Source organism: Propithecus coquereli, unplaced genomic scaffold (assembly GCF_000956105.1).
Source record: "Propithecus coquereli isolate 6110/MARCELLA unplaced genomic scaffold, Pcoq_1.0 Scaffold63, whole genome shotgun sequence".
Lineage (NCBI taxonomy): Eukaryota > Metazoa > Chordata > Mammalia > Primates > Indriidae > Propithecus > Propithecus coquereli.
Genome location: NW_012152285.1, coordinates 2,367,587 through 2,394,896, shown reverse-complemented (window position 1 = coordinate 2,394,896; position 27,310 = coordinate 2,367,587). Strand labels below are relative to the sequence as shown.

Below are 27,310 nucleotides of genomic sequence, written 5' to 3'. Positions count from 1 at the left end.
CACACACACACACACACACACACACGCACTCTCTCTCACACACACTCTTCAGGATCCAGTTACAAGCGCTGCGTCATCCTCTAGATCACATGGTGATTGCTGCTATTTCAAGGATCAAGTGGCATAAATCTCTCCCCCCACTCCACCTCTACCCCACCCCCTTCCTTTGGTACCATTTAGCGTGGAAGAGTGACTTTGGTGTGATGGAGTGAGACCAGGCTCTCTGATCCAACCCTCAGCTAGAAACTAGGCTCTCGGTGGGGTGGCGCGCTCGTAGTCTCACGGAGTGACTGGGAAAAGGGGACGGAGGAGGGGGTCTCAGGGGAGGACCCGCAGCTCTAATTGGTTTCTCAATGAAAGATAATCACCTATTCCCCAGAGAGGCTGGGGATTAGCACTCTGCCTCTCCTCTCCAGCGCTTTTAGACTTCTCATCCTCCCCTCGGTGCTTTTAGTCCATTCAGCAGAAGTGGATCGAAGAAAGCGGCTCCTCGCGCCGCATCAGGGGCCGCGCTCCGCCGCGCTCTAGTGCTTAGCGCCCATTCACTCGCCGCGCGCTCGCCTCTCCCGGCTGCCGTCCCGGCCGCCGCCGCCGCCGCCGGAGAAAAGTTTCGCGGAGGGGCTGCGGGAAAAATGAGCGCGCTGGAGGAAGACTTTGCCAAGATTCTCATGCTCAAGGAGGAGAGGATCAAAGAACTGGAGAAGCGGCTGTCAGAGAAGGAGGAGGAAATCCAGGAGCTGAAGAGGAAACTCCACAAATGCCAGTCAGTGCTGCCGGTGCCCTCGACCCACATCGGCCCGCGGACCACCCGGGCGCAGGGCATCTCCGCCGAGCCGCAGACGTACAGGTCCTTCCACGACCTCCGACAGGCATTCCGGAAGTTCACCAAATCCGAGAGGTAGGCGCTGGGGCGCGGCGCGGCCGGAAGGAGCGGAGGCCAGGGGCCGGGCTGCCCGTCCGGGCCAGCGGTTCGGGGCCGGGGGCTCCGGCGGCAGCGGCGGGGGCTGGTCAGCGCAGGGCGACCCCTGCTCGCCGCGGCGCGCGGAGTGGGGGTGGCCCCACGGTCCGGGACTGGGAAGTGTTTATTTTTATTTCTGCTCATCACGTGCTGTGCTCGTCTCTGCCGGGCTGGGAAAGGCGAGCTCCTTGGGGAGACGCGCCCCTGTGGCATGGGGGTGGGAAGAAAGACGGCGGAAAGTTTTCTCGCACCGGCTAACTTGTCCTCTCCACACTGGGCTGCAGTCGCGCCGGCTTTCCGTCGCGCGCCCCACTGGGGCGCCCACGCAGCCACTGAACCCTGCCCGACCTAGTGCCGGGAGAGCTTCCGGGAGGCGACCCCGGACTCAGGCCACAGGACATACTCAGTGGGGCCGCCGAACCTCCCAGAGAGGGGCAGCCGGAGGCTGGAAAGAGTTGGGTTCAATTTAGTGACTGGACTTGCCCAGAGCCCTGCTTTGCTGGCAGGGCGCGGGGGCTGGGGGGAGCCGGGACGGGGGCTCGCCTCTACCTCAGAGTTCCAGCCCGGAGCGTGGAGACGAAGGGGAAGAGGTTTATTTACAGGGTCACTTTCAAGGCCGCTGTGATGTCAGCTAGACTTTGCAAAGAAACCTCACCTTCTGGATGTTCCTTTGCTCTGACTGTGTCCTTTCCAGAAGTGCCACACCTGGGGCTGCCCTGGGCTTGGAGGCGGCTCGGTGACCCTGCACCTGAAACAGGTTTGGGGCTACTGGTCAGCCTTGTCCCAAGGTGGATAACGCGCCCTCCCTGTTTGTCTTCCTTCTGACTCCCTCCCTGGAGAAGTCGGGGTGGAGGGGCGGGGTGGAGGTGGGGGTAGGCTGTTTCTCTGGGCGCCTCCAGGCTCCTTTCTTTCCTCCTCCCGGACACTTGAGGAGCCAAGTCCTGCCAGTTCAAAGTTGTGTGTCTCTCGTTCGGGTTGTGCGGAGGAGGCTGGGCGGATTTTGGCCACAAGTAGGAAGCTTTTGCACTCCACTCGTCGCCTTCACCGGAGAAGGCTGATCGATTGGCTGCAGCATTAAAGCGCCTCTGGACATTAGGGAGAGGAAATGCAGACTCCAAAGCCCATTACTGGCTTTTAGTCTCTGGAAGTGCGCGGCCCAAAGTGCATTTCTCAGGATATTGAATATTCCATTAGGCGTGCCTTCATGCCCACCTACCTCTTACCCCTTCCCTCTTCTTAGATCACTTGCTGAGTTTGGGACCCTCGTGGGACTCCTACACTAGTATCCCCCCACCCCCCACCCCTCGACCAGTTTTTCTTAGTTCGAGGCAAGCTCTTGTAAAGAGCATGTCCTCTTGTCCGGTTCCCAACCAGGCCACTTCCAGGGCTCTCAATGTCCCCCACTTCTTGTCTGCTTCTGACTCCCTCTTGTGTATTGATTACGTGGGGTGGGAGCAAAGGCGGCTGAGTAAGGGTTAAGAGCTGTTAGAAGAAGACCAGAAGCTTCGGCCAAAAGGGACAGAAAAACAGGAATCAGGGGAAAAGGACTTTCGCCTCAGGAAATGTGGGGCCCTTCTGAACAGACGTCTGAGAGGACAGCTTTCAGATTTCCTGAGTGGCATTCCACTTATGAAGCGACACCGTCCACTTGGTACCTTTTGGGCCAACTTGCCTTGAAAGTTCCTATTGGATGAAACAGTGGCATTCTCCTTCCTTCCCGAAGGGCAAGACTGCAAACAGACCTCATACTTGGCCTTGCCCTTGCTTGGGAAGCTGCTGCTGCTGCCTCTTGCCTCAGCTGGGCTGCGCATTCCGCGGCCGCTGCCCTGCCCTGCGCTCAGCAGCTGGAATCAATCTGCCCACCTCCTTAAGAAGCCGCTTCATCCGCGGTCACCCTGCAGCTGCTCGCCTCCCAGGGCTGTCGGGCTCAGGCTTTATCGCATTTTTGAAATTTCAGATTTCTGTGTCTGGGTTGTGCCCCTCAAAGAGTAACAGCACGGCTTTGCAGCAGGGAGGAGATTTCATGGGGCGTGGAGAAGACAGGAGGAAAAAACCCTCCTTCGCAGAGTCCACTCTCATTCAGGAGTTGCTCTCAAAGAGGCAGACACTTTTTTTTTTCGTGACAAGAAACCTCTAAGAATGAGTTTTTGTATTTACTGGGAGGAAATGGCTGTCTTTGATATGTACATATCATCCTTCTTTTTTCTATCCCATTCTCTCACCTCCCCCCCCACATTTCGAATCAGGGGTAGGAACCTTCACCATGAGAGTGGATCATGCGCAGTAGAGGTGGGCACATATTTGTGTCTGTAGCAAATAGTACTTTTCTACTTCCTCTCCGTGCTGATTTACACTGGGACTGACCGTAAACTTTTTCCCACTCAGCACTTAGTTTCATACTTTCAAAAAGTGTTGAGTTTATTTTCAGCAAGCTGACTCATTAGCGTTTAAAAATTTTTTGACAGGTATTACATATGGGGATAGTAGCCATTGGAATTAGGTACTCTTCCTAGCACTTAAAGAGGCAGTACTAAATTATCATTGGCAAGACACCTTATTTTGGCCAAGAAAGGAAATAATTTATAAAGGTATTTCTGGGATACAACGTTTAATAGCAAATAAGGTGTTTTCAAAATAAAAAATGCATTTTTAAATTTTCAGATATGGATTTGGGGAGTAGATATTCCATCATCTCTCCTGTTTTTTGTAAAAGGCTGTGCCGTTCTGATGGGACTGAAAGAGACTGCTTTATCGCAAAGTTAATGTTCAGTTGTGGTTTCTATAGCATTCGAGTACTAGCTATTCATGCTGCAGGTTCATTTCAAACTTTACTAGGACACCTAGTTTCTACACTAACAAGAAAAGAAATGTTTGAAAGTATAGTCAGCCCTTCATATCCATGGGTTCCAAATCCACGGATTCAACCAACAGAGGATAGAAAATATTAGGGAAAACAATGGATGGTTGGGTCTGTATTAAACATGTACAACCTTTTTTCCTTGTCATTATTCTCTAAACAATACAGTATAACAATTGTTTACGTTGCATTGGATATTATAAGTAATATCTAGAATGAATTTAAGTATACAGGGAGATGTGTGTAGGTTTTACACAAACGCTACATTATTTTATATAAGGGATTGAGCACCTGTAGATTTTGGTATCCTCAAGAGGTCCTGGAAACAATCCCCCATGAGATACTGAAGGGGGATTTTATTTGTTGGGAAGAATGATAGGAAAAAAAAACTTTTGCCCATAAACACTGCTTTAAAGAATGACTGCAATCTAAAAAATGTACATAATAAGTGACAGAAATATCTTAAGCATTTACTGTAGGAGAAGGAAATCGAAGAATTCACTGACTATTGTATCGTCAGTCTAATTAGCCAGATTTCCATGTGTCCACAGAGGGTATAATGCACAATCTCCATTAAGAATGATCTAAGTATCTAAGGAATGCTTAGATGAAATTACACTAGGAAAGGAAGATCTGAGCTCTCAGCATTAAGTATCAAGTGTACAATATGGTGATCATGTTTAAAAAGAAAACATCCAACTTATTGAGGTACTCGTTTTCAGACCCCTTAAGAAGTGCCCATTAGGGATCAAGTGATTATCATTGAAAACTGCAAGCTGTTTTGGATGATGGTGATGATGTTTTAAATTTATATCTAAAATACTTTTTTTCTGCCAAAGAACTTCAAGTATTTTACATAGATTTCTGTGAACTCTCAATTCCCTTCATGCATATACTCCACATTAAGAATTACTTATTACCCCTAATTCTTTCCCTTACACTTTTTTGCACACATCTAAATTCCTTATTTTGGCTGCCTAGTTAGCCAGTGTGTGCTCAGGGGACTGCACACAATTTAAAAAAATTAATTTAAGCAAGGACTAGAATCAATATTAATCTGTTACAGGAATAAAAATAGATTGTATTCCAGAGTTATTTGAGCTATTCTTGTCATGAATCCCTTGATTCTTGATAAAGTAAGTTGATCAGGTGGAACTTAAACTTCCTTTCACTGGAACATGGATGCCTTGGGATACATGCCCCAGAAAACTCGTTGCCTTTTGCATCTCTGATCCAATTCAGGTCTGGTTTGACCTTAGGACTAAATCAAGGGGTTTGACCTAATTTTGATATAAGTAGCTTCAATGAAGTGAGTGGGTTCCAGATAAATTCTGGGCCCAGCATCAAGTATTTATTAATTGTTCCTATTGAAAATATATGATACTTTAAAAAAGCAATGATAGCAATAGCTAATCTTAGCAATTTCAGCACTGGACTCAACAGTCCTAAATGCCTTCCCCACTTTTCAGGTGAGGAATCTGAGACTTGAAGAAATTAAGTCACTTGCTTAAGGTCTCACAACTAGGAAATGCCATAGACAAATTTCAAACCCAAATCTTGCAGTTTTTAGAGGCCTGAGTTCTAAACTGCTACACTATATAACCTTGGAATAGAATGGGTTCTATCTTAGTAACTGGGAAATCCTTCCAATTAGGAGAAATAAGTCTACCCTAAATTAGAATAGGACTTAAAAAGTCTTAGAGCCAGCATTAAATTGACCTCATAAGAAAGTGACGAATGAACTCTTATATACAGAGTACACATATTGGTGTGGCATGCCAGGCTGGAATTTCCTCATTCAGCTCTGCTCTTGGAATTTCCATTAACCAATTTTTCACCTTCTTCCTTTCTTTAGCTCAGTGTCATGTCATAGGCAGATGAATAATACAGTTACAAAGAATGTGAAAATGATCTTGGTGGCCTCCTTTGGATACCCTTTGCCTTTCGGGTCCCTCATGCTAATACCTTCATCCCTACCTTTCCTACCATCAAAATGAATTTACCATGAACTGATAATATATCAATATATTAACTTGTTACCTCTTTCTGATTAACATAGTAATGTTCTGATGGGAACTTTTAGAAGAGGACTTTTATTTAGTTTACTCACATGAGTAAATAAATACTTTTGGTAAGAGTTTAAGGGGAGACAGGCTAAGGAAGAGAGGGGAGGGTTTGTAGGTAGGATGGCTCATAAGCATCCGTGTATCTTGCCATATGTGCTTTGAAGAGAACAGCATCTGAGCATAAGCACTTTCACATGTGCTTTCAGTCAAGGCTGTACAGGAGGCAGGTAGTACCTTGGTTTTAGTGATGAGAAAACTGAGCAAATCATAGTGGAAGTGCCATTTAAAGGATCTCAGAAATAAGACCAGAAAGAGGATTTAGGTTTCTTGATTTTGCATCGGTACCAGAGTTGGTGAATTGATGTCTTTGACTTATCATCCATTTATATTTGTTATTTGAGATGCACTCATTTTGCTTTGGGGTTAGCTGAGGTTCCAGAATCATGTATATTTTCCAAAGGTATTTGTGGTATGCCAGGAGTTCTATTTCCACTTGAATCATCAATATATATGTATACGTTGAAAGTTTACGTTTAATCTTGTGTTAATTAGAAATTTGACCCTCCTGAAACTCTTTCTAACAGACCTGAAAAAACAAAAGATGTCATATCTTTTTCCTCTTTCCTGCCTAAGGGCCTGTTTCCTAGTGCCCTCTCACCATACAGTCAGAGATGCTGAGAATGCATTAAAACCCTTTCTTTTGATAAGATTTTCAGGTGATTTCATAGTTGCTCAGGGTATGAATAATTATTTTCATTTGCCATTGAGAATTTGCTTATCAGAGTTCAGGACCCTGTGTTATCTAGGTTCCTTGTAGCTCTTGGAAGTTAGTGTGGGCTCTGAGATAAAACAGGGCTAGCATATCCTGTTTCACAAAAATGAAAGCTCAGAAGTTTGGGAATTGTCTGAAAGGAATACTGACCTTGAGTCTAGCTTCATTGGTGTGGTGTGCTGTGTTGTTGGGTTCCTGAAGAGAAAAGAGGAAATAAATTCTTTTTTTTTAAAGGGAGGAAAAAAATACATGTACACACATACATACACACATATATGTATATGTGTACATGTGTGTGTCTGTGAACCCACATTTGCCAAGCTGCCACTTTATTCAGTTCACAAATTTATATTTCTTTTAGTAATTATTATTATGAAACCCCTCTAGGTTGGCCCAAATCAGTTTCTTACAGAAAGGAGTGTTTACTTCTTGGATCTGTTATTGTAAAATAGAACACAGCATCTTACAGTTTGTCAAGTGCTTGTGCATGGTATTGGGCACATAGTCCTGTGCTGTCACTAGAACAAGGTACTAGAATCAGTGTTTTTCACTTCTTTTTGAAGCACTACATCCTACTTTTACCCAGTGATGATTTTTTTCACCTCCTTGCCTTTGTTGTTGGATCTGGCTGTGTTGCGCGTTTCTCTTTAGGGTTCCTATGTTTCTTCTAGCTTAACATCTGTAACTCCTGTTAGATCTATTTTATTCACAAAAATCATATAACAGCAAACATGGAGCAGAGGTCCTGCTCAAATTATTACTTTAACCTTTTAAAGTCATTCATGTTCTCAGATATTTCCTATATTATATAATTTGAATTTTCTAAAGTTTTAAAAATACTTATTAATTGTTCATATTGAAAATGCACAATGCTTTAAAATATTTGCTCAATGCAAAATTGATATATCCAGAACATGTATATCTTTTAAATAGATATGTTTTGTTAAAGACTGATAGTAGAACTAATCTCTGTTTTATTTATTGTTGTTTTTAAACAACAGATTTCCTTTTTAAAATGCTTAATCTTCTTTGTGCTACTCACTAAACATTAATGATGGATCACAGACTTTGAGGTATACTATGTTAGTTTTATTTTTAACATTTTTATATTGTCTCTTATATGTGAATATAATAGAAACCCCACACTACCTTAGAAAATAGTGCAGTTTTAAATTCAATCAATATAAATTTTATGTCAACTAGAAAGTTTTAAAATACTATATGTGATTCTTTCTGTTCAATGTGTTACCTGCACATTCAGTCTTTCTCTAGTGCATATTGATTTGATATATTCTTGGATATTAGTCCTAAGCAGTTAATTTGTTCTAGGATTTGATTTGGATTGATTTTGTTACATGTTTGAACACATTGATAATACTTTGGTGTGCAAAGTAATGCATGAATGTGTTGATTTCATCTGAGTGTTTATTTATTAAGGCAAATCCGATAAGATATCTATTGTAATTACCTTGTTAGGATTTAGTTTGACTTTTATACTTGCGATAGAGATTTTGCAACTATAGTTCTTAAATTATTCCCTCGGTTATACTTGTTGCTAATTCAGACGGTTCCTCCTTTCTAGTCCAATTTAGAGAGTGCTTTAAAATGTGATCTGTATCCTCCGATGTGTCTTTATGTGAGCACTCTGACCTCAAATGCTACAAAAATGCTACTGAAAAACCTTATAGGGATCCAAAAAATACTTGTTATGTTTGCCTTGTACCAATATTTTTGGGTCTGTTTATTCAACTATATGATACCGTTATTGTCTAATGAGCAAATCTGAAGCTTTTGGGTAACTGTTAATATTTTTCTTGATGCCTCTCATCACCCACATAGTGTGGATAATGCTAATTTCATGTATCACATGGTCACCAAGGGACTAGGCTTCATATGCTAAAAATTCTCAAAATAGAAAATTCTTTTATATCTTAGGCTGTAAACCCTTGGGTAGAAACCAGGTCTGTTTACAGTAAAAATTCCAACCAAATAAAACCCTCAGCTTACCATACTTTTCTCTTCCCACATGCTACTTTTCAGAGAAAAAGTAAGAGCAGCACATATCTAGAATGTATTAAAAACAAATTAAAAAAAAAACAACTTAAGTCTTCTAAAGAATAAAACCAGTTCATATTAAATTCAGTTTCCTCTCAGACAATAAGATCACTATAAAATACTCAGTTTGATATCCTATGTATTATTCTGGTAGATTTCAACTGTGGTGTCATGACACAGTGGTATATATATTTGATTAATTGTAAGTTTAAAATGAGTAAATAATGGTTTAAAAATCAAAATTCATGACTTGTGTCTTAAAAAATAAAATTGAGTGCATTCACAGGCATCTCCCTAGGGATATAGCCTTTTACTTGAATTCCTATTGGCTTTCTCGACTGGGAGGATTACAAATATATGGCAGGAAATTGCACATAATCCACAGACAGTCTTGTCTTTTCACAAGAGTGTGCTACACATGGGAACATCATCCGTCTTGTGAGTCACTACAGAAAAAATGTTTGAGAGTCTCTGATCTGAGCTATGGTTCTAAAAAATAAGAATCTTGACTCTGTGGCACTTAAAGCTACTTGTTTATAAACAAAGGTTGTTAGAATCATTAGATTCTACTTAGCATGTATATTTCAGAGCAATGTTTCACAAAGTGTGATGTTCATATCATTGGTGATACCAGGGATGCTTCTATGTGGTAGATAAGTGAATGTATTTTATATTAATAGTTAATGTGTTGAAAGAAAACATAACAATCCCATCAAATCCATGCTGTGTAGCTATATTGCTTAGAATAAGGCTAAGTTTTAAGTTTTCATAGATTTTTAAGAAAGAAGTATAAAAAGGCTGTGCATAATATAGTAGGAGTACACAAGAAAGGTTTAGGGAAGATTGTTTTGAGGTCATTTTCATAAGGAATGAAATGGATTATTTTCACATTTGGTTTTTTGCTCACCCCTAGTTTGTTTTGGAGAATCCTGGCTAGTTGAGTTCTCTCTGGACCTGTCTTTGGATGAATCCTTGCATTGTCAATTCACAGGAATTGCACTAGGGACATAGAGTTAGATGGAAATGGTGGCATTTATAAAATGTACTTTTGCTTTGATGATAAATCAGTCTGGTTAAAAGTTATTCACATTAATACATCATCAGAAAAATATTTGATTCCCCTCCACTCTAGATTTATGAATCCTCTTGCCAGAGGGTTCTATAGCTGAACAGGACAGTCCAGAAATAATAAGGGGATACTGGGGTACCAACCTCCATCCAATCTGGGGTCACTGGGGAGCTGCTCCTCCTCCTTGGACTGTGTCTGCAGTGTGGCTTCTCATTTCCTCCTCAGGGCTCCTCCTTAGTTCCTAACAGTAGGTGCCTAGAGCTGTAAAGGGCCATTCCAGCCTGTGGCCAGAAATACATAATGTTGTTTTCCCCCTTTCTATTGTTAAAAAAAAAAAAAAAAATGGAAAAATTTGGAAGGGAAAAATCTTTGATAGAATACAAATTTATTTTCCTTAATCTGTATTCCCTTTCCCTGTAAAAAAACAAAAACAAAAACAAAAAACTAAATTAATCCAAATTATATTATAACAACTAGTTTTTAAAAATTACATTGTTACAAGGAATGGCTTTATGGTTAAGTGAAAAAATTGTAAGGAGAAAAAAGGAAACACATTACTTCCAGGTTGAGAAATTTGCAATAATCCATCCTCCTTTTCAGAGCATAGTTCAGGTCATCTCCCCAACTGCTTAAGAAAGGGAGTCCTTAAGGTTTCAATAGAAGTACCCTCCTAAAGGTAGGAAAAACAGACAAACAAATGAAGAGGGAGTAGGATGAGGAGAGGATGTGGGGGCAGAGAGAGAGAGAGGGAGAGAGAAAGATTTCAACAATTACCACAAGATGGCAGCAGGAGTATAAGATTTAACAATTGTGGGCTCACTAGGAGTGTAAAATGGCCTTTAGCTGAATTTTAAAATATATTCTCAAATACAGAACTTTCTTAAAATCAGGATTCGTGTGTTTGGAAAGTGTATCATCAAATACATATGGTCTTATATTTTTTCAATTAGTAGTGGTTTGGCGGAATGTGTTTAAAAAGCCAAAATGAAGTTTTCTTCCCCAGCATTTGTCTTAAAGAAAAGAAAAACAAAATAGTACACTTTGCATGAAGTGTCCTTTTAATATTGGTATTCCTTTGAGGGAAATTCCTAAAATCCCTATGAGGAAACCTCTCTGGACTCATACTTGGCTGAGACAAGAAAACTGAAGGAAATAATGGAAAATTAATAGTAGTAAAAAGTATATGTGTGAGGAGACAGAATAATAAAGGAAATGGCTTCCAACTTGCTCCTTTCTCACCCCTGCAAAAAAACTAAAAAAAAGTTATTATAGGAAAAAATGAGATCAGTTATTAGATGAAATTTCTAATAGGTTATTTGATCTCCTTGGTAATTCTGTAATTGGAGAATATAATTAAATAAATCTTAATGTAGCCTGTTGTAGTCTGAGGTCCTTAGTAGAAAAAATATTAAATAATCTAGTTAATATGATTGTTTATAATATATATATCTAAATATTTTCAAGAGAAAAGAAAAATTTATTAGGTACCCTAAATATAAACTACCTCTTGACAATTTTAGGGTAAAAAGGAGTCTGGCCTACCACAAAGGGGTAAATTGTGGGTCGTATCTAATGGACTGTACATTTTTGAATCAATATTCCCTTGGAAAGTGCCATTCAGCCTTCCTGTAAAAGGTTATTTCATTCAGTGTGTGACCCCTCTCATGTGAAACTCCCCGGGGGCCTGGATGTGAAATAGTCTTGCTGCTGGCATCATTTGTGATTTAACACTGAAGAGAAATGTACTTATTTTGGCCTGTCTCAGTAACCAAGGGTCAGTGGCAAAAGGAAGTTGTACTATGAATCAAAAGAAGTCAGTTTTGAATTAATGCTATTGCTTGGCCTCTTTAATTGGTTTTTTTGCTCAGATACTATGTTAGATCATCCTTAGATAAACAGACAAGAAGGGAAATAGAGAAAATGTAAAATAGTTCACATTTTGCTACCCGGCTTAACAATAAATTGCCTTTATAAAAAGTGTTTTGAATTCCTGCGATATATTTATTTGAAGTTGTCAATATACAAAAATTATATTTGGTGCAGTAGTTTATATTTTTCCCAGGTTAGGAAAAAATATATATTACACAGTCGATGACTGCTAGAGAGAATCAAGGGAGGATCAAATATAGGGTATGTTTTCTAGTGTCTGTAGGACCAAAAAAGAAAATTTAGCTTCCATTAGACACGGTGAAGCAAGCAATAAGTAGTAATACCTTTTGTTTTCTCTGATATTTCTGGTTTGTTCTGTAGGTAAGACAAATTCCTAAAGTATAGCAGCAGGTTTTGAAGCATCCTGCTTGGAAGTCCTCTGGTAATCTAGCTAAAATTTACCATCTGGCTCCAGGGGATCATGAAGGCTGTCCACACCAGATGAGACAGGCTGTGGACTCCATGGGCTTCTTGACATTTGAGCAACCAGGAAAAAAAAAGTCTATTTTGTGTGGTCTTGCATCCTTACTCAGTATGTTAAAATTCTAGACATGCTTTTTAGATACTTAAGAGCATATACTGTATCTTAAATCTGCTGATTTTTATCTTTTCTTAGGCTATGCCTGTTTCTTTGGTTGTTTTAATTGCAAAAGTAATGCATGCTGGTTGTTAGATAATAAAGATATACATAAAACTTTATCTTCTCCTCCCAATGTTCCCAACCTGTCCTCCAACAGATAGCCAGTGTTAAACTTTCTGTACATTTATGCAAACCTTTATATATAGAGAGAACTTACCTGCCCATTTGGAGGGTTTTTCTTTTTCTTTTTGTTGACCCAAAGTGGAACCATTCCATAATACTCCTCAGCAGCTTGCTCTTTTTTCTTAATAATAACATCTAGGCCTCTTTCCAGATCAGTCTATATTGGTCTTTCTAATAGCCATGTATCATTCCATAGTATTCATGTAATTCAGCTTATTCATATTGATAGTTATTTTTTGTTTTTTGCAAGCATTAACAATGCTGCAGCTCACATTCTTGAATGTATTTTCTCATATGTCTTTTATTTACATAGGATGAATTCCAAAAGGTGAGAATGCTAGGTAAAAAAAACTTACTAGTTTTTTACTTTTTTAGTTGATGTGATTATACATACATTTTTCTATATGAGGTAAATGATCTGTAACCTTTCCTGTTAAAAATAAATGGCATGCTGATAGCATGAGGAAAATTAATTTTCCACACTAAAGATACACAGAATTTAAAAAATCAAACATATAACCATAGCAGGAACATGTGGAAGGTTCTTATTTTTTAATGCTTGATTTGCATTCATGAGAATACTCATTTTGAAGCGATGTTTACATGTCCTTTTACTTTTCAGATTTATAAAGTTCATACTGTACATTTGGCTTGATGTTTGTGAGTATATGCATGTGTGTTTAAGTGGAAGAAAATTCCTGAATTCTTACAATGTGATTTTGAAAGTAAGGATACAATTGTTTGTATATACTGCTCTTAAATAACTACAGTCCTTCTTTAAGAATCACAATGATTTGTTTTTCTTTTCAACAAAATAAATTTTTGATACTGAGGAACTAGCTCCCACTTGGGAAAAAAACAAATTCCAAGTCTCTCAGCTACATTTTTTTAAAAGGTTACTGGGAAAATTTGGACATATATGGTATTGGAACCATTCCGTAGAGCTTGCTTTTTATAGGATGGCAACCTCTGGTAGAGGTTTCATTTCTTTTGTTTTCTTTCTTTCTTTTCTTTTTTTTTTTTTTTAGATTTACTGCAATATGTCTTTGCAAACATTTATTTGGATCACAATTCAATTATATTAAGGATAATAAATCATGTGATTGGAGCCAAAAGGTAAACTGTTTTGAGGAGTAGGAAGGGTAACCTCAGAAATTTCAGCCTAGTCTTACAGAGCAATAATAGAATGAATTGTGATAATTAAAAGAATGGTCTTGGGAGTCACAGACTTGATGTCGAATTCTGGCTCCTTCTTTCCCTACTGCCTACGTGATTTTAGACAAATTATTTCATCTCTCTGAGCTTTAGTTTCCACATCTATAAATTGGGGATGATGATACTTCCTCCCTACAAAGTTTTGTATACAGAGGATACTCCATGGGTGTTAGTAGAATAACGCAAGATGATGAGTATAAAGTACTACATAAAAGTGCTAGAAATTGTGTAACAATGGAAAGTCTAAAAAGTTTTAGAGCTTTTTGAAAAATTTAGTTCTGGATATTAACAAATTACAGAATTTTGTACCTTGAAAGGATTTTAGGAGATATGCTTGGCCACCTCCTTTGAGTAACAAAACAGAACAATAATGACAAATCAAGCAAAAATCGAGAGGTTCAGAAAGATTGTGATTTACCAATGTTATAGAGCTTGTTAGTGTGGAAAACTAGACATTTGTAAACTGGAACAATGGGACAAATGGAAATGGGGTGATTAGGTGTTGTCACCATGTTTTAAAGAAATAGAAAATGTTTACATGTGATCTGACCTGGTGGATCAAAGGACACACAAAATGTGTTGTTACCCAGCTTAGCAGCCTAACCAACTCCTGAAGACGATATGTAAATTTCTTAGAAGAGCTGCTTCTTGAAGGCACTGGGTTTGAATGAAACATGCCAAGAATTGCCCATGAGGGCTAATAATTAGGCAGGAACCTTGAGGGGACCAGCTAAGTCAGGCTCAGAGAACAACACTGTAGGTGCTGGCAGAGCCGTGTGGCCAGGGGTTATTGACTGCTGTGCATAGTCCGTAAGACTGGGTGCCTCATTTCCCAGAAGCCTTTCTCTTCCCTCCTCTCATTGTCTGTTCATTGTTTAGTCCTCATAAATGATGAAGGCATAATCTTTCATATATAGTGGAGTTGTGGATCTAGAGATTTGGGGTGGGGGCTCTTTGTGGATATTCCAACAGTGCAGTAGACCTCAATTTCCAAGCCCGAAGGCTAGAGGGGAATGGGGTGCTTTCACTGAACTTTCCTGGAAAGTGCCTGTCTCTCCAAGTTGACATTAAGCTTATACCTTTCTGTATCCCCAGTGCCTGTCTGCAGTTCAGAGATGGGTTTTACTATATTTGAACTTTTTCATGTGGACAGATACTATTTCAGATTTTATTTCTTCTAAGGCAGTTGTCAATTAGCTGTCAGTCAGCTAATATGTGGGCAGACATATGAACTAAATAGAGATCCAAAGACAGGTTCTGTCCTTACTATCCTGATGCTGTCATGCAAAAATACATCCAAAGCCTCAGCCTCTTCAATTATTAAAAACCTCTCAAGCTTGTTGAGAGGATTAAATGAGCTCACACATGTAATAGATTTAGCTTAGTGCCTTGTAGTGAGTAGTCATTCAATAAATGTCAGCTCTCTCATTGTTAATATTTATTGATTCTGACTTCATTCACCAAATATATACAAACTTTTAACTTTGTGCCAGGAATGGGCCTGCGCGTATTCTTCCCATATTTCTAAGTCCTTACTTGGATCTAATTTTGCTCATTGAAATAGCTCTGACCCTATTTTCAGAGTTATTTCCTGAATCACAGATGGTACTCTGACATAGGCCATATTTAGTACTTATTTTCCATTCTTTCTTTTTTATCTATGGTATAGTCTCAGTTTTCTTTCTACACATTTCACATCCCCTCCCCACCACTCCATCATATTAGAAACTTTTTACTCTAAAAAGAAATATTAGAAACTCATTTGTAGGGATAGCTTTAGCTGTGTTAGGACCGCCTCTACAGTTATCTACTCTCTGAGCTGAATAAACCCAGACCTTCTCAAGTTCTAGTTTTCATCTGAATCACCTGGAGAATCTCATTAAATGCATATTCTGATTGAGTAGGTCTAGTGAAGGGCCTGCGATTCTGCATTTGTAATTATCTCTCAGGTGATGCTGATGCTGCTGGTCTTCTGAAGACCATTAAATAGCAAGGGATTAACCAATGATTTTCCCTGGTTCCTTCCTCTTTTCCTTTTTTTTTTCTTCTTTCTTTTTGCTATCCAATTTAAGTTTTCTATACAAATAAAGTGCAATCAGACACAGTAATGAAAATGAATGTATTAATGATACATTACATGGGTTACATTATAAGATGAACTCATTACCGAGGAAAGCCTGGAGGAAACATCCTGTTATTCTTGTCCCTTCCAGGCAATAAGCACACACAGCTGTACAACAAAAAGGCTAAGATCAGGGGCTGTGGAATCAGACAAGCTTGGGTTTCAAGTTTCTAATATCTTAGTCATGTTGCTTAATGTCTATGAACTTCAGCTTCCCTTCTGTAAACAAGAATAAGAAGGCCAGCCTAAAACTGATGCTTTGCAAAAGACCTGTCATAAGCATACAGTAAATGACAGCCATTGCTTTTGTAGTCTTAATAGTAGTGCTCCGGAGACAAAGTCAAATTTGTTCCCAAATTGAAAACGTGATTCAGAAAGAACTTTAGTTGAGATAAAGTGGGAAAATAAGAAATACTAATTGAGCATTGTTAAAAGCTTATTCTGTGCAAGGTGCTTTATTTGCATGAATTCATTTGCTCTTCTCAGCAATTCCATGATAATTGTGTGGTACCTCGAGGCAGGAATTATTTCATGTGCTCTGTACAAATGAGACTCAGTCCAAACACATGAAGTGATTTATCCAAAGGCTCACCGGCCCAGGATGGACTGGCTCTAGGGCTCTAACACTGTACTACATGATAATCTATAGCACTTACATAGGCAAAAATTAGAGAAAACCGGGCATTGTGAAGACCCTCAGATCACTCAAATGCCCAGTGGTTCTCAAACTGGAGTACACATACAAATCTTTGGGGGTCTGTTACAGTGAAGATTTTTAGGCTCCCTACCCAAAGATTATGACTTACTGGGCTTGGGAAATTTGGGACCAGGAAATCTGCCAGACCTAGTTGAGAAATACCTCTGTAGGTATATCCTGTAAAGTGTGTGACCATATGTTTCCTGCTGTAACAAATTGTTACAAACTAGGTGGCTTGAAATAACAGAAATTTATTCTCTCACTGTTCTGGAGAATAGAAGTTCAAATTTAAGGTGTCACCAAGGACATGCTCTCTCCGAAGACTTTAGGGGAGGATCTTTCCTTGCCTTTTCCTGGCTTCTGGTGGTTGCTGGCAATCTTTGGCATTCCATGATTTGTACTCACATCCCTCTAATCTCTGCCTTCATTTCCACATGGTTGTTTTTCTTCTATGCATGTCTGTGTCTACATTTTCTTCTTATAGGAATATAGTCATTGAATTTAGGGCCCATCCTAATCCAATACGACTTTATCATGATTACATCTGCGAAGACTCTACTTCCAAATAAGGTCATATTCACAGGTTCCGGTCGTACATAAATTTTTTTGGGGGGGGGGCAGTATTTAATGCAGTACATCATACCGCCTGTATTTATCTTCCTTTAAGCCCAAGATGTGGAGCTTAGATTTCTGAAGGCTGCAGAGCTGCGTGGAAAAAAGGTTTTGCATGAGATGGAGGAAAGTGAAGGACATGTGTAGGTATCAATGATGCAAGGTTTTGTGGAGGTTTTTTCACCTGCCATTTCCATTTGCCCTCACTCCTTCTCCCCTTTTCTTTATTTCAAAGGATGTGGTGTTGATTGATAGCCCTTTGGTTCAGATGAAAATGTTAGTCTCTGATGGTTTCATGAAATGTCACACATCTGTGGTGGTTTGTGATTCTCTTCTTTTCCTGGTATGAGTTTTATAAGGATTTATAGGGAAACAATTTTGGGCTCAAAATGAGAGACAACCAGTGATTTTTATTTCTGTGGATTGTAGTTTTCTTACCTGTAATTTTAGGGGGAAAAAGTTTTATGTTGTAATTTCAACACTTTACTTCCCTATAATTTTGGTGACTTGTTTCTTTAGGGTCATAAGGAACAAGTGGAATAAACCACAAATAGACATATTAGGATAAAGACAAATTTTCTTTAGCATATATATCTAATTGAGAAAAGCTTAAAATGCTTCAACCAATTAAAATATTACATTTTAATACAATAGGATTATATTTAGGTATAAACGATTTTGAAGTTAACATTATTTTATGCACTTAAAAACAGAATTTAAATAGATCTCCAACCTCAAACGAAGGTGCATACACATACTTTTAACCTAACTAAAGGATTTTTATTAATGTAGCCCCTAACAGAATTGAGAATTTCTAGCATGCCGTATCTATTATACTATAATACCACTGAGAATATAAGCTTTCTCTTAAGCATTTAAGAAAAGTTTAAGAGACAGCATGAACTAAATGGTCTTATTGGTGAATTAGCTTTATATAAAACATTATATAATGAAGGAAGTCCAGTTATCATTTGAAAATATAATTTAAAAATTTATAATATAGACATATTGAATTTTGGGGGTACATTTAATTCTCAAACAGTCCTCATCCAAGATCCCTCAAAGAATCCATATCTTTGGGAATGGTCTTGGACTTCTTGATCATATGAAATTTTTAATTATATATTGTTCAATATGGTCTCATTGAGGCTTTTTGGAAAGAAAAATCTGTCAGAACACTCATGCTACCCAGACAGAAGTATTGTTCTCCATTTTCAAGATTATATCTTCCTTGGCTTTGTTTGCTTGCTATCTACCTGCCACCATACTTTCTGGAAAGTTTTGTCTTTTTGTTGTTGTAAAAGATCTTAGGGATAATTAAAATGGTCATTTTATTTTATAGAAACTTTACGGGAAATGTTCAAGTGCCTTCAGTAGTGGGAGGACGGATCAACAAAAGGTGGCCCCATTGGGAAGGGTGATTGGCCTCTGTTTTTGTGGGAATTTTCTAGGACTGTCTTTTGTACTAAGTTGTGTTAAGGAAGGTTAAAAGGTAGATGTAGAATTCTATGAAGCAAGTGCAGAAAAGTGAATTCCACTACCCAACGTAAGCCATAAGCTCTATATTAAGCATCTTTGCTAATTATTTGAGTGAAGATATCAATGACATCTCAGTCACATTTGCAGAGGACAAGATGCTATGAGGGTTGGTTATCATGTTGGCAAACAGAATCAAGATCCCAAAAGGCTGTGATGGGCAGGAGCACTGATTTATAATCCTATTATACCTAATACTTTCCTTTTCATGCCAGATATTTTCTAATGCTCCCAAACTATCATGAAATGAAATTAATAAATAATATAACCCATCCGCATGCATAATTATGTGTATTATGTATGTGTACATAATATCCTAACTATAATATAAGGAAACATAAGGGAAAATAATGTAGGATAAAATAACATGTGCTTTAATAAGTAAGTGCTTGAACTATCCACGTTGGAGATGACTGCAGGAAGAGGACTACATGGTGAACTGAAGCTGTGAAGTACCTCTTCCTCTTCCTGAAATCATTTTATATAACAACTGGAAACATGTACTGGTGTGTTATATTGGTTACTCTAATGCCACTGGTGGTATTCTTGTCAAGTGACTCAGTTTTTCAAAAGTGGTGAACAACTCTCTGTAAAGTTTCTAACAATGAATTACCCATTTTCCTTAATTTCCATGGTGGTTACATTCCCAGCAAACTTAACATAATTTAAAACCATGCAAAAATACTTTGTTTACATATAAAACAGACTTCGGCTCAGGCTTAGATAATTATGTACAGATTTTTCTCTTGCCTGAATGGCCAGTGAGAGATTTGAAGTCATGTGGGTTGTAAAGTAATGCTTCAGAACGTGGGATTCTCCTGTGGAATGCAGGACATCATGATAACCCCAAATCACCCATGAATTTCCAAAATTACCACAAGGGGGCAGTGCCACCCCCACTGAGAATCACTGGGCAAACAGTATTTCTTAGCTTTGGAACTATGGACATTTGGATGTTTTGCAGCATCTTGGACTCTACCAACTTGATGCCAATAGCACCCTCCCCGCCACCAGTTAGGGCAACCAAAATGTAGAGGGTACAGCTCATAGGGAGACTTTAAAGCTTAGAGGTTAAGAACATAGACCAAGGAGTCAGAGAGTTTGGGTTCAAGTTATATTACTTTTTAAACTTGTTTTTTCATCTGCAAAATGGGTTGCTGAAAGTATGTGCCTCATAGAATTAGATGAGTTAATACGTGGAAAGTGCTTAGAACAGTGCTTGTGATTATGGATGTTAGATGTTACTGCTGCTGCTGCTGCTGCTACTACTATTACCACCACTGGCCTTGAAGACTGTGTTAGGGAATTTGGATTTTCTTGTAAGAAGAAAGCGCCATTAAAGGACATTTCAGTTTAAACTCTTGTAAAACAAGGGCCAATATTGTAAACCTAATAAGAAAGCTGGTGTAATTACTTACCTTAAAGTTTTGAACTTAACATCGACAATAAAACAGGTTAAGCTGTAAAGGACACCCTTTTCTTGTTTTGGAATTCTCTGTTTAGATTATTTGAATCATTTAGCAATAACATAGGCAGGCTACTCAACAACTGAACACTATTTGTTTTAAATCATCTTAGTCAATGGCTCTAACATGTTTTTGCGGAAAAAAAAACACAAATGGCATTAATAACATGCAGGAAGGGATATTTGGATATTACTAAAATCCAAGTTTTGGAACACAAGTGTCTGGGTCCTTTAGAGGTAAAAAGGAAATGATAGACGTTTTTGAGAGCATTGGAAGAATGAAAAACCTTAATTTCTTTTGACTGAGAACATAGCTAATATACATTCTTTGGGTTTATCTAATGCTATAATTATATTTGTAGGTGTGTTGTGTCTTCTCTCCCTGTTGCATTTGGTTCTGCTTTTAAATTCTCCATGTTGCTTCCTGATAAAAGTACACCAGGGCTTTATTCTTACTGATTCCTGTTGACAGGACAAAGTGTTGCCTTATAGGAGCCACTGCTGGGTGCAGATATTCTCTTCTTTAGTTTTTGAGATGCCCCAAAGGACACTATCAGTTACTCATCATATCAGCCAATGTAAGATAGTATTATCTTTATTATTATGAACCAGAGTTGTCTGAGATAGCTTGTCAGTGACGATAATCATTCCTTAAAAGAGTAATGATAGCAATCAAATCCCAGCTGTAAATAATAGAGCCTTTGTAGGGAAAAATTATCTTGAAAACATTTTTTTTCTGCAGACTTCAATTCTCAGTGGGGCTTTCTATCAGTGATGAAGCCACGTGTGCAGGTAACACAGTTCTTACTGCATATGTTGCTGAAGGCAGTAAAGACTAACGGACCCTGACTTGATCATTATGCAACATTTATGTATTGAAATAACAAATTATACCCCATAAATATGTACAATGACAAGGTAGCCATTAAAAAAATATTTAAAAAGAGAGGAATGACTGAGAAAGCTGATCTGTGACCTCACACTTACTTGTTTGATCCTGCAGTTCTGACTTAGATGTGGTTCTGGGCTAAAAATAAACAAAGACAGAGTTGAAATATTTGGCTTCTGTGCTTCCTGTTTTTCAAGCCATAGGGTAAAGCTGATGTTTTAGCTTCTTAGAGCAGAAGAGTCTTTGATTATTACTGATATATGATAGGAGTGCTCAATAATTACCACCATGTATGTCTAATACATTGCAAAACTATTACTAAGCAATCCAGCAAAAATCCACACCCATATTGCTGTGGAACAATCTTCTGACTCAATAAAGTTGTTTATTTTTAAATGAGAAAACACTTTCATTGCAACCCTTGTTGAAAAATTTCTAACTCCAATAATATCTTTACTGAATTGTGAAAGCATGTCCAGATTACAGTTAAATTGTTCTCCCAGCCTCTTGCAAAAGTTCTGATTTATAGTTACTAAACATTATTGCTCATTTTACCACCATCAAATATTTATTTAAAACCTACTATGTTCAAGATATTTTCTGTTTTCTGAATATGTTGTATATCAGAAATTTCACTTTCTTGTTTTTCATAAATTATTTGTTCCAATTGCATTTTTGGAAAAGAGAGTCCCTGTTAGCTTTGAAGTCAAGCAGGCATTTCTGGACCCCAATCTTAGGTCTATTTTGCATCATTGTAGCTCAGTACATATTTAAATGAGTGTCTACAATGATCTAGGTGCTGTGTTACCTCCTGGGGAAGCAAATACAGTCAGCCAGAAGCAATGTGGAGGAGCTCATAGAAGTGGAAGAGTCCTCACATAGAAAGATGGAAAAGAATAGAGAACCCAGAAATAAAGCCACATAGCTATCACCAACTAATTTTCAGCAAAGGAGACAAAAACATACATTGGGGAAAGGAAAGGATGCCCTATTCAATAAATGGTGCTGGGAAAACTGGATAGCCACATGCAGAAGAATGAAACTGGATCCCTATCTCTCTCACCATATACAAAAATTAACTCAAGATAGATTAAAGACTTAAATGTAAGACCTGAAACAATAAAAATTCCAGAAGAAAATGTAGGAAAAACTCCTCTGGATGTTGGCCTACGCAAAGAATTTATGATTAAGACCCCCAAAACAAACACAACAACAACAAAAATAAATAAATGGTACTTAAACTAAAAAAGTTTCTGCACAGCAAAAGAAATGATCAACACAGTAAATAGACAGTCTACAGGATGGGAGAAAATATTTGCAAACAATACATCCAAAAAAGAATTCAAGCAAATCAGCGAGAAAAAAACAAATAACTCCATCAAAAAGTGGGCAGAGGACATGAACAGATTTTTCCAAAGAAGATATACAAATGGCCAACAAACATATGAAAACATTCTCAACATCAGTAATTATTAGGGACATGCAAATTAAAACCTCCAAAGAGTCTTTTCATGGTCTGTGTAAAGTGCTATGATTGAAGCATGCTTGGGGAGGCGGGTGAGGGAAGTAGGAAATCAGAGAGCATTTGCCCTGGCAATTAGGGCAAGTCAGGAAAGCTTTTTAGAGGAGATGGTCATCTGAGTGATGCATACTTGTGCATATGTGTTTGCAGGACATCAAGCTTCCAGAAAGTAATCTGTTTCGATCCAACAATCATTTAATAGACATATTTTACTAAATGCACTGGATTCGTCAAGGGAACAGGGGCATAGGTTTAGAGGTAAATGAGCTTGGGTCCTTCCTTTTTCATTTTTCAGTCAAGTTAAATGCTCTGCCAGCTCTATGTTTTACCTGCAAGTTGTTTTTTGTTTTTTGGTTTTTTTTTGAGACAGAGTCTCACTCTGTTTCCCCGGCTAGAGTGAGTGCCGTGGCGTCAGCCTAGCTCACAGCAACCTCAAACTCCTGGGCTCAAGCAATCCTTCTGCCTCAGCCTCCCAAGTAGCTGGGACTACAGGCATGTGCCACCATGCCCAGCTAATTTTTTCTATATATTTCTAGTTGTCCAATTAATTTCTTTCTAATTTTTAGTAGAGACGGGGGTCTCGCTCTTGCTCAGGCTGGTTTTGAACTCCTGAGCTCAAACAATCCGCCCGCCTCGGCCTCCCAGAGTGCTAGGATTACAGGCATGAGCCACCACGCCTGGCCTACCTGCAAGTTGTAAAACTTAAGTTCTCTGATTCTCTTTTCTGCCAGTGGCCCTGTCTCCCTTTTTGTTAATGTCACTGTAATTAAATCTTTGTTATGATTGAATAAAATTATTTTTATGACAGAAGTGCAATGCATATTTCAGGCTAGAATGGTTAAGTAAAACATCATTTTAGGCTTCTGTAATAAATAGAAAATGCTATGTTACTTTTCTACTTTTTCTGAATATCATTTATTTCCTAAAGTAGTGCAAAGGCTGACAGGTAATATTTTTGGCAGTATTTGTAATGCTTCATGTAGGCATTACAGTTTATAAAGCAATTTTCTATTATTTCATTTCATTAATTCTAACCCACAGGTCACTGAAGAAGGTATTATTATGCTCATTTTAAGGCTAAGAAAACTGAGACTCAGATTGATCAAATGGCTTGCTCAGGATCCTATAGTAAACTCTCTTCATTTACTCCTCTAAGCTCCCAGCCAATCCTGACTCAATTACTATTTTTTGTTGTTGTTGTTTAGGATATTGCTTAAGTGTATCTCATCTAAAAATAACCTTCCTTAACCTTTTAACACTGGCCTGGGAATCCTTCCTATGTGCTCCTAAAGTACCTTCCATTATCCATTATTCAAAGTAGTACTTAAGATTCAATACTGTATTTTCACAATATCTGATTTTATAATTTTTTTTTACAATTTTACTGTTTACAAGCAAGCCTGTCTCCTAGACTCTACCTGCAAACAACCTAAGAAGTATCATGTCTTCATTCTCACTGAATCCCCTAGTAGTGTACTTGACACAGAGAAGATTTTCAATAACCATTTATTGAATGAAAAAACTACATGATTAAAACCTTGTTATAATTAAGATGAGACAATGTATGCAAAAATGCTTTATAAATGAACTGTCGTATGAGATATTCGTAGTCAAATCACTGGGAACAAAATGTTACACTAAGATATAATTTCAGACTTTCAAAGAGTTTACCGTTTAGTTCAATGGACACGTTGTTGATATGACCCAGTTATAAAACAAGCTGTTGCACTGACATCTATTTCTTCCTGGGGGCTCTATTAATCTGTGATCTCCTATAGTCTTTTTATTGAAAGAGGTATCATTTTAAATAACAATTATTATATCATCAGATAAAAGAGTTGGAAAAGCCTCATTTGCTTATTTTAATATTAACTTTATTCTTTTTGTTTGTTTTTGAGACAGGGTCTTGCTCTGTCACCTAGGCTGGGGTGCAGTGGTGTGATAGTAGCTCACTCTAGCCTGAAACTCCTGGGCTCAAGTGATCCTCCCCACTCAGCTTCCCAAGTAGGTGGAACTACAGGCATGTGCCACTATACCTGGCTAATTTTTTAATTTAATTTTTTTTAAGAGATTGGATCTTGCTGTGTTACCTAGGCTTGTCTTGAATTCCTAGCCTCAAGCAATCCTCCTACCTTGGCCTCCCAAAGTGCTAGAATTATAGGCATGAGCCACCATGCCTGGCTTTAATTTTATTCTTAACATGTAACTATTGTACTTATTATCGACCAGGCTTTGCTTGGCATATTTTATGTATATTAGATAATTTAATCTCCATAACAATCCTAGGAGGTAGGTACTATTATTACCTACCTTTTCCAAATGAAGAACTTGTCCTTATTTCCCCTTCATTCTTGAGGAGTATTTTTGTTGGATGTAGAATTCTAGGTTGGCATTTTGTTCTTTCAACACTTTCAGTGAAAGATGTCATTTCATTGTCTTCTGACCTGCATTATTTTTGACACAAATTCTGTGATAATTTTTGTATTTGTTCCTCTGTATGCAGTATGTCTTCTTTTTCTCTGTCTACTCTTAAGCCATTTGAATATAATGACGTTGGAGAGGTTAAGTGAGTTAGTAGAGTCAGGATTCAAATTCAGGTTATACTTTTCTAGCGGCCCTGTTCTTAACCTGTTGAATGTGCTGCCTCTTTTGTGCTAGATAAAATCAGTTTTTTGATAAGAATGCTGAAGCAGAAAGAGGTGAACTGGGGTCTGTCTCCTTATTGCCAGGTCAGTATGCTTATTCCTAGTAAGCATTAAGGATGGAATCATATATGACTTTTTCTGTAAACTATTTTGAGTATGTTTTTCAAAAGTTCAGGACAATCATTTCCAATCTGGTGTTCCTTGATCTTTAGATAGTAGGGTTCTATAAGGAAGTTTCAATATTTAAAAATTGTAAATCATACATTGACTCATGATATGGAGGTTTATGAAAACATTTGACTGGTATTAAACCAACTCAGGCTGCTACTTTAGTTTTCTCTTGCACATCAGAAACTCTGATAATTATGTATTTCTTTGATTATTGGAATAGAGAAGCAAGAGAATTGTTACTTAGGAAATTCATTTTATAGGACAAAACACTTAAATAATGGGATTTATAAGTAAATATTACAAAATGGATCCTTGTTGGTGAAAAGATTAGGAATTAGTTATCTGGAGTCTTACCTTTCTTGTCATTATAAACTCTAAAATTAAAGGTTAAATTGGAACTAATGGATGAACACACGTGCACAGAGGGAAGTAAAACTCAGTGGAAATCAAGCAGGGGGGAGGGGAAAGTAGGGGATGGGTGAAAACCTACCTAATGTGCACAATGAATACTGTCTGGGTGATTGGCACACTTATAACCCCCACTCAAGCATAACAAAATCAATACATGTAGCCAAAAAACATATGTACCCCTGTAATATTTTGAAATAAAAATAAAATTTAAAAAAATAATAAAATCTTCATTTAAAAAAGGTTATGTAATTGTCAAGTTTGTTTCATTACTACATGCACCAATAGGAAGGTAGAATTAAGTGCAAACCTACAGTTCTTACTCAATGTTTCTTTTATCTCCTAAGGCTAAGATTATCAAAAAAAATTTTTTTTTAAATTTCAACTCATTTACAGCTTCTTCCTCCAAACGGTCCCCCTTTCTAGTGGAAGAAGAACAAATGCTATGGAAGAATTGGAAAAGGGTAAATTAATACATCACAGTATGAGCTTGTACTCATGATTTTATGTAATAAAAATGGACTAACACTAATCAAAACAATGTGGTACTGGCACAGAGACAGACAGACTAGATTAGGGAGCCCAGAAATAAACTCTCACATATATGGTGAAATCATTTTTTAAAATTTATTTTTTTATTTTATTTTTTAGAGACAGGGCCTCACTTTGTCACCTAGGCTGGAGTGCAGAGGTGGGATCATAGCTCACTGCAGCCTTGAACTCCTGGGCTCAAACTATCCTCTTGCCTCAGCCTTCCGAGTAGCTGGGATTACAGGTGTGCACCACCACACCTGGCCTCAAATGATTTTTGACAAGGGTGCCATGACCATTCAATGGGGAAAGGACAGTCTTTTCAACAAATGGTGCTAGGACAATTGATATCTGCATGAAAAACAGTGAAGTTGGACCCTTACCTAACATGATATACAAAAACTAACTCAAAGTGAATCAAAGACCTAAATGTAAAACCTAAAACCATAAAATGATTAGAATAAAACATATGGCAAAGGCTTAATAACATTGGATTTGGCAGTGATTTCTTGGGTACGACACAGAATACGAGCAACAAAAGAAAAAATAGACAAATTGGATTTCATGAAAATTAATTAATTTTTTCATCAAAAGACAGTATCAACAGAGTAAAAAGGCACCCCACAGAATTGGAGAAAATACTTGCAAATCATATATTTGCTAAGAGATTAATTCCAGAATATATGGAGAACTCCTAAAACTCAACAGTAACAAAAATAGCCCCTTTACAAATGGGCAAAGGACTTGAATAGAAATTTCTCTATAAAAGATACATACCAACATCATTCTTCACAGATGTAGAAAAATTGATTTTATGCTTTGTATGGAACCAGAGAAGACCTCACATAGCAAAAACAATACTAGGCAATAGAAACAAAATGGGAGGTATCAACTTACCAGACTTCAAACTTTATTATAAGGCTGTAGTAATCAAAACAGCTTGGTACTGGCACAAAAATAGAGCCATTGACCAGTGGAACAGAACTGAGAACCCAGATATAAAACCATCCTCATATAGCCACCTAATC

At 38.1% G+C, this 27,310-nt stretch overlaps 1 protein-coding gene across 1 annotated transcript in view; it reads left to right on the top strand.

Annotated features, from left to right (window-relative positions):
- The first annotated feature begins 618 nt into the window (after positions 1 to 618).
- The window catches only part of PRKG1 (protein kinase, cGMP-dependent, type I), a 1,343,769-nt gene continuing 1,317,077 nt past the window's right edge, over positions 619 to 27,310 (top strand). The window contains exon 1 of the mRNA XM_012659754.1: positions 619 to 898. Coding sequence (XP_012515208.1) covers positions 633 to 898 — 266 coding nt within the window. The 5' untranslated portion in view covers positions 619 to 632. The remainder of the gene's footprint in view (positions 899 to 27,310) is intronic.